This window comes from Phytophthora sojae (genome assembly GCF_000149755.1).
Source record: "Phytophthora sojae unplaced genomic scaffold PHYSOscaffold_6, whole genome shotgun sequence".
Classification (NCBI taxonomy): Eukaryota; Oomycota; class Peronosporomycetes; order Peronosporales; family Peronosporaceae; genus Phytophthora; species Phytophthora sojae.
In genome coordinates, this window is record NW_009258120.1 from 456,907 (window position 1) to 470,429 (window position 13,523).

General features: G+C 53.7%; 7 protein-coding genes across 7 annotated transcripts; 3 read left to right on the forward strand and 4 right to left on the reverse strand.

Moving 5' to 3' along the window:
• Positions 1-102: 102 nt before the first annotated feature.
• Positions 103-877, forward strand: PHYSODRAFT_334733 (hypothetical protein; the record flags this gene model as incomplete). Its single annotated transcript, XM_009532026.1, has 3 exons — positions 103-228; positions 309-736; positions 763-877. The coding sequence occupies 3 exons, from the start codon at positions 103-105 to the stop codon at positions 875-877; spliced, it is 669 nt and encodes a 222-aa protein (XP_009530321.1).
• A 302-nt stretch (positions 878-1,179) lies between these two features.
• Positions 1,180-1,822, forward strand: PHYSODRAFT_403180 (hypothetical protein; the record flags this gene model as incomplete). The annotated part of the gene is made up of 2 exons (XM_009532027.1): positions 1,180-1,305; positions 1,388-1,822. Coding segments are annotated over 2 exons (561 nt in total), but the record flags the coding sequence as incomplete, so codon positions are not given.
• Positions 1,823-2,082: 260 nt separating this feature from the next.
• PHYSODRAFT_257226 (hypothetical protein) lies at positions 2,083-3,552 on the reverse strand (the record flags this gene model as incomplete). The annotated part of the gene is made up of 1 exon (XM_009532028.1): positions 2,083-3,552. The coding sequence occupies one exon, from the start codon at positions 3,550-3,552 to the stop codon at positions 2,083-2,085; it is 1,470 nt and encodes a 489-aa protein (XP_009530323.1).
• Positions 3,553-5,511: 1,959 nt separating this feature from the next.
• Positions 5,512-5,673, forward strand: PHYSODRAFT_513667 (hypothetical protein; the record flags this gene model as incomplete). The annotated part of the gene is made up of 1 exon (XM_009532029.1): positions 5,512-5,673. A coding segment is annotated over one exon (162 nt), but the record flags the coding sequence as incomplete, so codon positions are not given.
• Positions 5,674-6,412: 739 nt separating this feature from the next.
• Positions 6,413-7,854, reverse strand: PHYSODRAFT_334736 (hypothetical protein; the record flags this gene model as incomplete). The annotated part of the gene is made up of 4 exons (XM_009532030.1): positions 6,413-6,462; positions 6,540-6,699; positions 7,104-7,463; positions 7,675-7,854. 4 exons carry the CDS (start codon positions 7,852-7,854, stop codon positions 6,413-6,415), a joined length of 750 nt encoding a protein of 249 aa, XP_009530325.1.
• A 456-nt stretch (positions 7,855-8,310) lies between these two features.
• Positions 8,311-9,142, reverse strand: PHYSODRAFT_561789 (hypothetical protein; the record flags this gene model as incomplete). Its single annotated transcript, XM_009532031.1, has 1 exon — positions 8,311-9,142. Exon 1 carries the CDS (start codon positions 9,133-9,135, stop codon positions 8,311-8,313), a length of 825 nt encoding a protein of 274 aa, XP_009530326.1. The 5' UTR covers positions 9,136-9,142.
• Positions 9,143-10,778: 1,636 nt separating this feature from the next.
• On the reverse strand, positions 10,779-11,960 carry PHYSODRAFT_512170 (hypothetical protein; the record flags this gene model as incomplete). Its single annotated transcript, XM_009532032.1, has 2 exons — positions 10,779-11,178; positions 11,239-11,960. Coding segments are annotated over 2 exons (1,122 nt in total), but the record flags the coding sequence as incomplete, so codon positions are not given.
• Between the last annotated feature and the right edge of the window lie 1,563 nt (positions 11,961-13,523).

Below are 13,523 nucleotides of genomic sequence, written 5' to 3' on the forward strand. Positions count from 1 at the left end.
TTTTAAGGGAGCGGTCAGGTTAGCGGTAAAACTAGTGCCGTCGGGGTCATTCTCAATGAAGCTTCGCTCTTCGTACACTTCACTACGTTTGCCGTTGGAGCCATGCCAAACAAGACCGTCTTGATCACCGGCAGTAACCGAGGTCTGGGGCTCTCGTTCGCAAAGTACTACGCCAAAGCGGGGTGGGACGTCATTGCGACAACTCGCAAAGGAGCCAACCTTGACGAGGTGCGCACATTCACTTACGTAGCTCCTTAAGATATATTCCGCGCGATTTTCCTTGACGTTTGTTTTGGTATGTGACCAAGTTGACGGCGCTGTCGCCCTTCAAGATCATTTCCTTGGACGTGCGAGATGAGTCGTCGGTGCTTCAGATGGCCCAAGAGCTCGAGGAGATGCTGATCGATCTTGTCATCAACAACGCTGGCACGTTTACCGGCAGTGGGAACATGACGTCGACCACCAAGGACGCGCTCATGACGGAGTTTGAAGTTCACGCCGTAGGTCCGTTCCAAGTGACGCGTTCATTGCTGCCAAACCTGAAGTTGGGGGCGAAGTGGAATGGCAAGAACGGGGCTCTGGTGGCGCATTTGCCGTCGGTCTGGGCCAGCATCGAGACTGGCAGCGGTCCGTACGCCTACGCGGCGTCAAAGGCGGCCCTGCACATGATCAACCACCGCATGGCTGACGAGATGAAGCGCCACCACATCGCTGCAATTCTGCTGGACCCAGGCTAGTCGCCACAAACCTGCCGCGCAGCAGCTACGAACGCGAGGCGGATCGAGTCGTGGCCGCCATGGCGCGTATCATCGAGAAGTCGAAGCTGAATGACACCGGCAAGTTTTTCCACTTTGAGGGGCACGAGATCCCGTGGTGAAGATGCTTCGCTTCGTAGATTTTGGATCTTGAGTTGCTTCAAAACTCCTCAGTTCGGGTTGTAGGTTCCAAGCTACTAACAAAAAAATGTAAGAAATATTCATTCAAGAAATGCGATGCAGTCACTGTGATGAACTACAAACTCTGACCGCAGTGGCACATCATCAAGACCTCAGCATAACATTAGACCTACGGAGTTTATGCATGTCTAGGAAATTCATAATCGTAGCAGTTGACCTATTCGCAAAAGTGGAGAGCCGACCACAGAGTCATTCCGTCGACCGCCAACCAAGCCCAGCAATCATGGCCAACAAGACCGTACTCATCACAGGGAGCAACCGCGGACTCGGACTCGCTTTCGCGAAACACTACACGATCGCCGGCTGGAACGTCATCGCAACGACACGAAAGGGCAGCAACTCCGAGCACGTCCGTCCGAAAACTCTCTCAGTATTGTTGTGCATACGCATTGATGCTGACAACAGTTATGCCTCCGTATTCCGCGGGTTAGCTGAGAGCATTATCGCCATTTAAGACGTCACTCCTTGACGTTCAAGACGAATCCACAGTACTCCAGGCCGCCGAGCAACTCAAGGACACCCCCATCGACTTGCTCATCAACAACGCAGGCACCTTCACAGGAGGAAACACCATGGCTTCAACTGTAAAGAGCGACATGGTGAAGGAGTTCGAGGTGCACGCGGTTGGGCCTCTTTTGGTCACGCGCGCGTTGCTGCCGAACCTGAAGCTTGCGGCAAAGGCTGGCAACAAACCCGCCTTTGTCGTGCAAATGTCCACGATTTACGCCAATATTGAAAGTGGTGGCGGCCCGTATCCCTACTGCACATCGAAGACTGCACTGCACATGGTCAACCATGTTATGGCTGACGAGCTCAAGCGTGACAACATCAGCGCGATTCTGCTCGACCCGGGCATGGTGTACACCAATATGCCCCTGAGCAGCTACGAAGCGGAAGCGCTCAAGTTGTCGCGAACGTGATCGACCAGGCGACGATGGAAGACACTGGTAAAATGATGGACTACAACGAAACGGTGCTGCCTTGGTAAATCGAAGCATGCACTGCTAAACATCCCTAGCAAAGTGTACCAAGGCAATACTGACGGGACATCCGTACTTTGATAGCATTCATCGCAGCAGTCTTTGTTTTTTATGAAATCTACACATCCATCAACACATTTTCTCGTCTAGTCTGTGCTGTTCCGGACGTAGTACGGCTCCTCCTGGAACTCGGGCGTGCAGTAGGGGAACGTGGTGTCGTCGTCGTCCGGGTTGAAGAGGTTCTTGCCGGCGTAGATCATGACGTAGATGCCGCAGACGGTGCAAATGACGGCGACGGCGACGCAGAGCAGCTTCTCCCAGGCAGGGACCTTGGTCCAGAAGACCATGAGGTAGAAGATGATCGGCAGGATGAGACTCGACATGGTGATGGCCGTGGCGCCCGTGAAGTCGCTGAGGTCGAGGAAGTGGTCGCGCAGCAGGATGGAGAGCACCACGAGGATCACGATGATGGAGATGCGCAGGCCGATGTAGCGGAGCACGTTGGCGCCGCCCGTGTACTCGGACAGGTCGTCCTCGTCGTGGTGGTGGGCGGCAACCGACGCGCGGGTGAGGCGGTTGTTGCTCTCGAGGTCGGCGGGCGTCGACGAGCGCATGTACGACGACATCTTCTCCTCGATCTCGATCTCGCCGTCGTTGGTGATGGGGTCCGTCTTGTGCATGCCGAGGATCACGCGCTCGAAGAGGTAGAAGGCCGGGTGCAGGAACGTCGAGAAGGCCATCGACAGGTGCAGCTGCATGAACAGGTAGGCCATGATGACGGCGCCGCGGTCGGCCACGAAACCAAGAGTGGTGGTGGCGAACGGGTCCGAGGTATTGGCGACCGAGAAGAGCAGGTTGCCCGACATCTGGCAGCCGCCCACAGCGTAGCCGGCAATAGCCACAGCGATGAAGAAGGCCGACGCAATGCCCAAACTGACCATGATGACACGGGGCATGCGCTCGGGCTGCGAGTGCTGGCGCTGCAGGTCGGGGATCACCGTCGCAGCGGCGTACGCGAGCGAGAGGTTACCGAACGTGGTGATGACCTGGTGCGGGGTGACGTCAGCAAGCGGCGGCGACGGGTGTCCGCGCTCCTCCCAGATGAGGATGGAGATGCCGATGACGTCCGCCACAATCGTGCCCAGGCAACCGGCCAGGGCCATGCCACCGCTCTCCTTCATGGTCGGAATCAGAGCGACCGGCACGACCATGAGCGCCATGAACATGATCCACACGGACTGGCTGAAGCTGTCCGGGAACAGCACGTCGAGCAGCGAACCGCCCAGGACGAGGAACGCGCAGGGCAGCAGCAGGCACACGCCCATCTGCGAGATCGTCACCGCCCAGCGACCAACCCGGCCGCCGACCCATTCACCCAGGTCAGTGTACGTCTTGACCGCAGCGGGGGCCGCCATCATTACCTTGGACAGCAACACAGACGAGTAGATGTTGGCGAACGCCATGAAGAGCAGCGCGATGGTCGCGAACGTCCAGCCGGCGCGCGCGTAGTTGGAAGGCATGCCCAGCGAGCCGATACCGCAGACGCAGCAGAAGATGTTGAAGGCGGCCTTGGAATCTTCGAGCGTGAAGAGCGCAGTCGACGGTTGGGGAGCCATGGTCGATGTGGTTAGTTGGTTGTTCACCGACAAGGCAAATTGGCTAATGAGCTCTTGGTTTGGTTTGATTTGGTTTGGTTTGGGTGTGCCGGTGCCTTGTCGGCCCCTGCACCGGCATGATCGGACAGCTCAAAGACACGTTGTGCCCATCGCCATTTTACACAAGCTGTTTCCGGTAAGGCAACGCGTCCTGGGCCTGCATGGCTGGCTGTTCAGGACTGAGTGCCCCCTTTGCGTAATATTTTTCAGGTTACTTCGACGTGCACAAATGTCCCCAAGAAAAGTTCACAATCGCTCCCAATCCCATCCTTTAATTTCGGCGAGGAGATCCGGTTCTGATTCTGCCTACAACGTCGAAGTTAAACTGCAGCAGCTTGAAGAGGCCCCAAAACGATCCACGTGTGAAGAGATCTCGTCGCTGGTTGGCAAGCCAAGATCCTCCAGCTCTCTTGTCTTATCCCTACGTACAGTGTACAGCGTACAATTCCAATGTGCAGCAATGCCTCACATCTCCAGAATGCCGGATTGTGGCTTTTTGGGCAAGTTTTCGTGGTGAATGGAGAACCGTGGACTTTCTAGACTGCAGACTCCACATAAACAGTCTGCTGGGATGAGGAAAAGCGCGAACTGTATAGTTCTCGTTGTGCTTCCAGTTCTTCACCACGGTGGCCTTGAAGTGGCCGACCGCAAGGTGTTTGTTTACCTTAAGGCCTCCAAGACCTCCATGGGGCTCGATAATTCAGTTCACAACTGTAGCATCACCTTGACGACTTCGAGATGCTTCGGCCGGCGGCATGTGGCTGCCTCATCACATGCAACGGGATGCTTTTGTCTGAAACAGCGTTAATCGAGACTGAAGGATGGGCCGCCAACTGGGATCAAAGGCTCGGGATCCACGACAATTGGGATCCGATTTTGGCTCAACATTTTTGAGCATTCGTCCCGGTCGTCCGCATCTAATCTAAACATTCGGAGCGCAATTGCTCCCACCAAATCCTTGTTAAAGCGGTGCAGAACCGGCAAAACCTCCATAACCCGGGCGTTGGGGACACTTCCACGAGTTCCACACGAAAATTCGGTCCCCACACCTGTCCCCAAGCGGTTCTCTGCGCTGGCCGTCGTCCGGCTCGCTGCTTCGGCCGCAGAGCTCCGCCGTGTTCAAGCTCGAGGGCGCGAACGAAGACAAACGTCCATCGAAACGCTACATGACGAAGACTTCCTCGGAGTTCTGCGTTCCACATCTAAGCTGCCTGTATTAATAGAGCGTACAGTAGTGAAGTCTCCACACCTGGAGGTGTTGCCGATATAATCGCTCCGATTACAGAGGGGATGTATGGCGCCTCGCAAATCAACGCGGGAACGCTGCTGTAGAGCCGGCGTTTGTCAACGGCGTCGACACGGAGCATCCCCCCAAAATGCTGCAACAGACCTGCTTTCCCGAATGCATTGTGTTGTTGAGCAGGCCTGCACGATCGCAATGAGGATGCCACGGTGCAAACGAATCGTCGACACGGACCAACCGCGAGGTCGTACGGTGGGTGGATCGACGCCTGTATCATACATACAACAGTGTCTCCGAGCTTGCGTTCTACAACAAGCACTGCTGCTAGGGTGTACAGAATTCTGCCCGAATAAGGAACGGGTGTACAACTGATAGCCTCACATATTTAATATTATTTTCCAGTCGATGTGGCGATAGGGGGATGTGCAAGGTACTGCAAGGTACTGAGGTACTAAGGTGAAAAATCCAGTGCCAATCATCAGCTCTCCACCCTCGTTTGAAAAATGGCACGCATTTAGCGATCTTACTAGACTTCAAACTACATGTACCGTAGTGGTAGACTCGCACTTTTGCTTTTGCACCTCGCCCCACAAGCCCACCTCCTCCCCCACTCCACCCATGAAGTCCACACCGTCCAAGCGTCTCCGTCTCACTTGGTCTGAGAAAGTGGGCATCCTCGACAAGGTGAAGGGCTAGATAATCCCTACGAGGTCGACCAGTTGACAGCGCTGTTGTGGTGCGAGGATGCCTGGTCAAAGGTTAGTGCTTCGACCATACGCCACTGTTGGAATCATTCCGGACTCGTAGGTAAAGCTGCTCTTCAGTTCATTTTGAAATAACTAAATCAGTACATTGGAAAAGTATACTCAACTTAACATCAATTTATATATTCTGCGTCTTTATATATATCAGGCGTTCCTTACTCGGGCAGATTACTGTACTGTACACACTGAAACTGGTCCGGGGTTGGTCAAGTTGATCTCGGGCAGACACACAACTGTGCGTGTACTTCAATGTACGCAAAATCTTCAAGCCGGCCACGCTGTTTGTTCCAACCTGTGCCTCTAATCTCGACCGGGCCGCATCTATCCAGCGAGAGCAGGACCTACAGCAAACACGGCGAGGTGGCGTTCCATGCATTCATAGCTTGAAGCAAATGCTCCTGTTGAACGAGTTATGTACACGTATCCAAGAGCTGACTGCAACGTACATTGCTGTTTGCGCAGTGTACGGTATCGGTGTTGTACAGAAGGCCACGTGGCTGCTGCATGATGCATGAGCGTCGTCATTTTGCTAAAGGATCAGTTACGGGGGGTGATTTTCACTTTGCGCTTCACCAATTTGTTTGCTCTTGCTGTATTTCGATGGTACCCCTCGAATTACACCCGATAAAGCTGTACATGACCATCGAAGAACGAGTGTGTGTGTGTTTGGGGGGGGGGGGCATTTTTTGTTTGTCGAGATCGAACGGGTCATTTAAGAGTTAGCCAAAGCAGAACAACACTGACGCAACCAGTAACTGTGTCAACGTCGAGCTTGTAGGTTTATTTCCTCGGTAAGATTTCGCCGAAATGTTCGCTAGGTGTCTTTATTCCGCATCCACTCGAGCTGAAAGGTGAAGTCTGATCCTGGTTGTTGCAAAACACACCACCAACAACGTTAGATTTTGTACTTCACTTACTGCAAGAATCGGTAGAATACCCACCAAAATGCTCCAGAGTGAACGTGAGAATGAACGCGGTCCACACAAACATCCGCCCCTGTACCTGCATCGCGTGCGTCTCCAACACAAACGCCAACTGATGAAGGATGGAGAACCCAAATCGACGCTGGATCACGAGGTACAGCACCAGCAGTGACAGCACCTCCAGCCACACGTAAAGACCAATTTGATCCTCGATCGTGGCACTCGTGGTGGTGAATTGATCTTCACTTTCGTATAATGATGGCGCCGTAGACGCAACCGGAATAATCGACATTGTTGTCTGCATCTTGGCCGTATTAACCGGAGTAATTCGGTGCTGGTAAAACGGAACTTGAAATTTGCCGAGCCCAACAGTATTTCTCTTCCCATTCGTTGGTGGAACGAGGTTTCTCGAGCTCTTACGTGCTGGATTCTCGGCCTTACTGAATGAAGCGACTTTGGCCAGTTCTCGCTGACTGTCCACGGACAGCCGCACTTTCAATGGAGAGCAGAGCGGACGCGTAGTCCTGAAGTCGCAAACGCCGCACACGACGCCACTTTCGGGTTTTAGCAAGCCTGTTTCACCTCTGCGATGAGCTGCGGCTGCTCTCGGTTGACCAGCAATTTCTGAACGGTTTGTGTGCTTCGGTAAATACTACGAAGCGACAGTATAGACGACAGCGCATCGAAGCTGATGATCACGACGGATGCGAGTGGTGACCTCGCCGTCTGCATGCACGTGGCTGCGAACAACGCGTGGGCTAACTCGGCTGAGAACACAACGATCCCCGATACATATTCTTCGAGAAATGACGAGACGGAGGCCACGGCATTCTTGAACACCAACCTAATGAGCGGCAATAGAGCCACAAAGACGATCTGTGCGTGGTCGGATAGCGACGCGAATGCGGCGCTTAGTCCGGTGTAGAAGATCGCGATGTTGCCCTGTGAGACGACGACTTGGATCAACCCTTGGAGTTGACCTTTTACGTTCGGAGCATTGGCAATCGAACGAGAAGAGACAGGAACGGAGGCATCGTGAGTACGAAGGAGAAGGGAACCGGGTACGCCCAGAAGTTCGCGAACGCCACAGTGACGCACACGTGGCAAAGGGAAGTGGCCAAGGAGATCGCCACTAGTTTCCAGAGATACCGACCGACATCCCCTTCATCTGGACGGTCAGCCCCACGCCGACTGTGAAGCTGATGACTCCAAAGCGCAGCCAAGCCCCGTAGTTTTTCTCCCATCCGTCCGTCGGGTTTTGGAGCGGAATGAGCTCAAGTGCCACGACCAGCAAGAGCGCGGGTAGCGGAGTGAGTACGCACACGGCAATCATCCGAGCTCGAGACACGCTTCGGCTGTAGTCATCAAGCGCGTATATCCTCTCTAGCGAGTACGTACTGCGATGTCCGATTTGAAGTCGATTCCATGAGTGCTTTAGCCACTTGATAACTCCCCCTCGACATGCGCTCCCCTCCTCTGTCTTTGACGGATGAGTGGGCCCCGCTTTGACTACCGCGTCTCGCTCTACTTGCTCCACTGGAACAGAGTGCATCATGGCGACCAGAGTTGAGCAGAGTTGAAAGTCTGGACAGCTAATTTTAAGTGAGCGGCCATCGACGAACTTGATGCTCATTTCGATCAACCAAAATCGTCAAACATTTTATAGGAATAGAAAGCGTTGCCAAAAATCACTATGTGAAGGAAACTTTAGGAACACTTGCACGAGTTTAAGTGATCACCACGGGGCTATGTTATCAATAATTAAGTTACAGTTGTTCTGCCTTCGAGCTCAGTACACGTTCTCTTCAGCGTCGTCAATATCGGCGGTGACCATGAGCTCAATAGGCTCCGCAGTGGCCAAAAGCTTGAGCCTTTCAATCCGCGACGTCAAGAGCGGGTGGGTCGTGTCCCCCAGGTAGTTCCCCCTCTCGTCGATCATCCACGTGTTGAGTGCCGAGCGCATCTGACAGTTGCGGGACAGTTTCCGCTGGAAGCAGTGGATGCCTCCACGCGCGAATCCGCTCTGTGCCGCCACTTGATCCGCCTCGTGCTCCAAGCTCCAGGACAGGTACAGGTTGCCCCCAATGACTCCCATCACGCCGATAACGGCAGCGACCAGTTTGTTGGGGATCTTGTGTATGGCGAAGCAGCTGCCGACCAGCGACGCCGGCAGGAAGGCGCCTGTGAGCATGGCGTGGTTCTTGGCGATGTGCGCGCTCTCATGGGCCAATACGAAGTCGATCTCGTCGCTCTTCGGGAGGTCGTACTTGTCCTGGATGTGGGAGGGCGCGTAGAACGCGTCGTAGAGTTCCATGGTTAGAACGATGCACGCCCCACGCTGACCGACAGTGAGGTTGGCGCCCATCGAGGCCCCGGTAGATTCCTCCCCGACACGGATGGAGATCCGCTCCGGGTTCTTGACACCGACCCGGGCCGCGATTCTCCGCACGTTGACTGCGAACGGGTCCTGGCGGTCGAGTTCGTGGGCGTCCAGACCTTGAGCCAGACGCAGCGAGTGCGGGCTCGTGGGCTCCGCGATGGGGTACGCCGCGTATCCGTAGAGCAGCAGCGAGGCCGCGCCGATGAAGCGCTTCGAGTACGCAGCCGTCGACATGACTTGGGTAGGTTGGTAGGGGGTAGAGTGTGTGGTGTGTGGTGGAGTTAGTTCACTAATGGTTTGATACGCAAAGAGAGAACTTTGCGGTGGTGGCGAGCGCTTAAGAGTTAATGCAGTGCGTGTCTCTCGTAGCTCGGTTGAATATGCGACTTTGTATGGTGCTTGCCTATGCTGCCGCCGCCCGCCTTTGCTGCCGATTTCCGTAGATTTGAGCGTTTAGATTTCACTGCCGACGGATGAATGGAGGCTCTCTGAATGCTGAGCAATCTAGAAGCGTTGGAGTGGTGCTTCTTGGTGGATGTAAGCTAACGTTAGCTGGGGCCTGCTAATAGCCGCACACTGCTGCAAGAAGATCTCAATTATGCACGCACAAGCATTATGTTGACGCTTCGCTTGTGCTCCATGGAACGTTCGGATTGGCTGAAAAGACGAGTTGTCGCAAATGTAGCCATTTCGGTGGTCTAACCATACATTCCTACAACTTCAACTCATGACGGGAAGTTTGTATGGGTCTGCAACCAGGCTGCCCCAGGCTCCACGCCAGGGCTTTGATCCTCGGCTTCGAGCTTTGGAGACACATCAGAGGGCAGACTACGACGCGATCGTATCTGTCGCCTCAATCTGACCGCGTTGCGCTCCTCCTGCGTGTGTTTGAGCATGTCGCCGCTCGTGTTGCTCCTTTTCCAGAGCAAATCCGCCAGCGTTTGGTTCCGTGCAGCTCTCGAGCGACTGGAAAGGTTCACGGGGTACCGGTCGACGTCCACTTGGGGCGTGGGGGACTCAGTCGTCGTTGAGATTGGAACCACCTCCGTCCGTGGAGACCTCACAGATCTTATCGAAGTTTTCTCGCGCTTTGAAGGAGGCGGTTGGTCCACCACGTCCGGGTCTTTCGAGTTGCTGCGGATCCGGCGGAGAATTGTGATCGGAGCTTTGTAGTCGTTGCTGCGGTGGGTGCCTCTAGTTTTTGATGGTGGTGAAGACCGAGGAATTGCGACGAGCGAGGCCTTCCGAGGTGCTTGGGCTTGATACTCTTCTTTCATGACGGGGTTCTGGAATGATGCAACTCGGGGGTCTGAAGGCGTAACTACGTATCGTTGGTCGAGCATTGGCGTTGACGCTACGCGTGAACTTGTGCGAGCTTCCGGACGACCGCTGTTGCAGTTGGGACATCGACCGCCGTCCCGATTTCTCAATGCCTTGACGTCTTGCTGGAGCTTCTCCATGTTCTTCGCCATAGTTTGTACCAGCTGAAGCAGCGATTGGTCCGACTGGTTATCTTTTACTGCTTTCGGCGAAGGTTCGGATCCCAAGTCATCCGTGGACGTTGCATCGTCGGCACTTTCGGTCCGCGACGTGCGGCTAGAGAGGCCCCTCCCAGAGCGAAGGCTGCCACCTTGGCTCAAGAGAGGCGAATCAAGAGACGAATCCTCAATAAATTCCTGATCAAAGTTCTGGAAGCCGTACTTGATGGACTCGTCCGGCACGTTAATGTCGATCGCCTCTACCAATATACGAGCGGCCTCTGCTGCAGTCATGGTTGCGACCGCAGTGCCACGAGAAAAATCGTTCTTGCCACTCTGTCGGCGTTTCTCCGCCACCATCTGTATAATATTCTCCCAAGGGAAGGGAATCACGTTCTTTTCGATGCAGCTCTCCAACATGGCAGTGAGAACGCGTCGACGATCTTCAGGGTACCGAGAAATAATACTCTGGAACACCTTGCGACTCAACACGCACATCTCCACAAACGTAATCGCTCGAATGTTGGCTGTTCGCTTGTAGTTCATGAGCAAACTCATCTCTCCGAAAGCTTGCCCCGGGTGTAAATACTGTCGATATCTCCTCGATTTTTTCGCCTCGGTTCCCTCCGGATAACTCGGTCGTCTTCCATGAGCGTTCCTAAACCGGCGTACATCGGTGAAGTCACTGGGTTGGCCGCCTATATCCGCAGTAAACCGACTGGAGTTTATTGAGGCTCCGAACATCCCACCTTCGAATATCTCCTGCTCATCGTCGTCGTCAGAGCTTAAATCCTCGCTGCTATCGTCTTCATCCTCACTAAACTCATACATCTCCATCCCAGCTTGATCATCCTCATACACTGCAGACGGCTTGGTCAGCTTGCAGTAGCCACGGTTAATCATCATCATCTCGCTTCCGGTCTCTCTTCGACGAACCACATAGTCGTCTGGCATGTACACGCGGACGTCCAGATTCAGCACGATCTGCGTGAGGAAGTCGGGCGTGCAGTCCTTCCAGAACGGGACCATGACCACGAGGTTCATGTGTTTGTAGAGTCCGATCTCAATCCCGAGCGTGTGAGTCAATTCGTGCTGAAACTTGTTGATATTCCCGTCCAGCGCCTCGTACTCCACCCACGCGTGCTTGTAGTACTCGTTCACGCGCTCTCGGAGTCGGAGGGGCAGGTCCATCTTCTCCATCGTTTCATACACGGCCTCCATCTTGCGGTGGTAGTTGGTTTTGTTAGCGTTGAAGTTCGATACGAGCATGGCAACATTACCGAAAACTATCGCGAGGATGACAGAACCCACGATAATGGCTACACTTGAGAACAAATTCTCTTCGTACGTGCCAATGAGGTTCCCTTGACCCTGAATTAGACTCACAGCGTAGTAGTAGTCCGCAACGTACTGTTCGCCCACACTTCGAGACTGACGGTCTTGAGTGCAGGAAACAACGTGCCAGAAGCACGCCATGTAGTGTGCAATCAGCAGCACGAGCCACATAAGCTGCGCAATACCCAGGAGATGACAATAGCGGGAGTACCGCAGCCACTCGACAAAGTGGTTAGCGACTCTCATAACGCGATTCAGCAACACTCCCCTCTCAATCACAGCCACCCGCAGTAGTTGCAGCACCATGAGCGCGATCTGGATCCCGCGAACCGCATCGTGGATATACTCTCCAGTGGCAGCGTAATAACAAATCTGGACTGGAATGGCAAGGAAAGCGTCGAGTGCGAACCATGATCGAATGTACCTCTCTGCAATTTTACGTCGTGATGTGACCAGGTTGCCTTGATCCACGTACGCAGTGTTAAAGTTGAGGAGTACATCCAACAGGAAGACTGTTTCCAGTATCATGACAATTGTTGCTGTGTCCTGGGAGCCAGTCGGGTAGTAACTAGCGAAGAATGGCAGGTACAGCAGTTGAAAGTGGTAGGCGATAAGCATCAGAGCTCCGTGAGCAGTGGAAGCCCAGCTTCTTGGCGTAATTGGGGACGTTAGAGCTCGAAAGACGCTATTTCTTGTCTTGACGCTGGTCATGTACCGTATCGAACGATGGAGCGAGAACCGACGATTGCGTTGGTACGGAGCCCCGATGGCCTTGTCAATGACGACTTCATTAGCGCGACCGAACTTGGACGGGAGACCCAAACTGTCGGACATCTTGCGGAGGTTGAACTTCTTCATCATCGCGTCATGGTTCGCAGCTTTCTCCGCCATTTTGTACAGGTTTCTGGTTGAGGTCTGTCGTTTGAGCACAGCCATCGCCTTTGGTCGTTTGGACAGTGCTTGGGGGTGTTTAGCAACCGGAGGACGGCTGGCAGATGACTGAGAAGGCAACGATCGCGCTGACATCGTACTCAAGGTTGACGAGACTCGAGGAGGATCGGCTAATAGTAGTTGCCGCAGCTCGCTGGGCATGGCTTCTTTTTTTGCAGGTCTTTACTCATTTCATGGGAAGTTGCATTACTTTTTTGCGATGCGTACTATAGTTTAGCAGAAAGCAGGCTTTAAAAATGGGTTACCTCGCCTGTTGAAACAGCATTTCGTCTGCAGCATCCCATATCTCTGTCAGGAATAGCTTTGAGTGCCAAATGGCATGACGCTTCTCTAAAATTTCATAGGCGTTTTTCATCTTGCTGCGCGAGTCCATGTATCGCCAGGTTGTACGAAGCCTTGCCATTTGGGTTTTACGTCCCGAGCTTATTGAAAGCCAAACTACCCACAAGCAGAGAACATGGTTTGGTCTTGGCGTAAACGTGAGTTACGGTGTCATTTATTTCGTGAGTTTCACCGGAAACGCTTACGTTAAGGAGTGAACAAAGTCATATCTTCACGATTTTGCTGGTACATGTTGGGGCTGGTACTTATACCGTCGTGGGTCGTCAATGACGGGCTCGAAGATTTGGCAACAGCAATAAGTTGTTGCTGTTATTAAATACCACAATGGTCTATAAATCGTTCTGCACTGCGTTTTGCTACGCAAAGACGCAGAATCGACGACTGTAGTAACCCAAGACTGGTCGACCGCATGCAAGTGAAGCGGCACCAGGTCGGCAGGACTGAAGTAATTCTGCACTGGAGTTGAAGCGCATTCAATCGGATCCCGAGCTCACTGTCACACCAGTTATAAAGCCT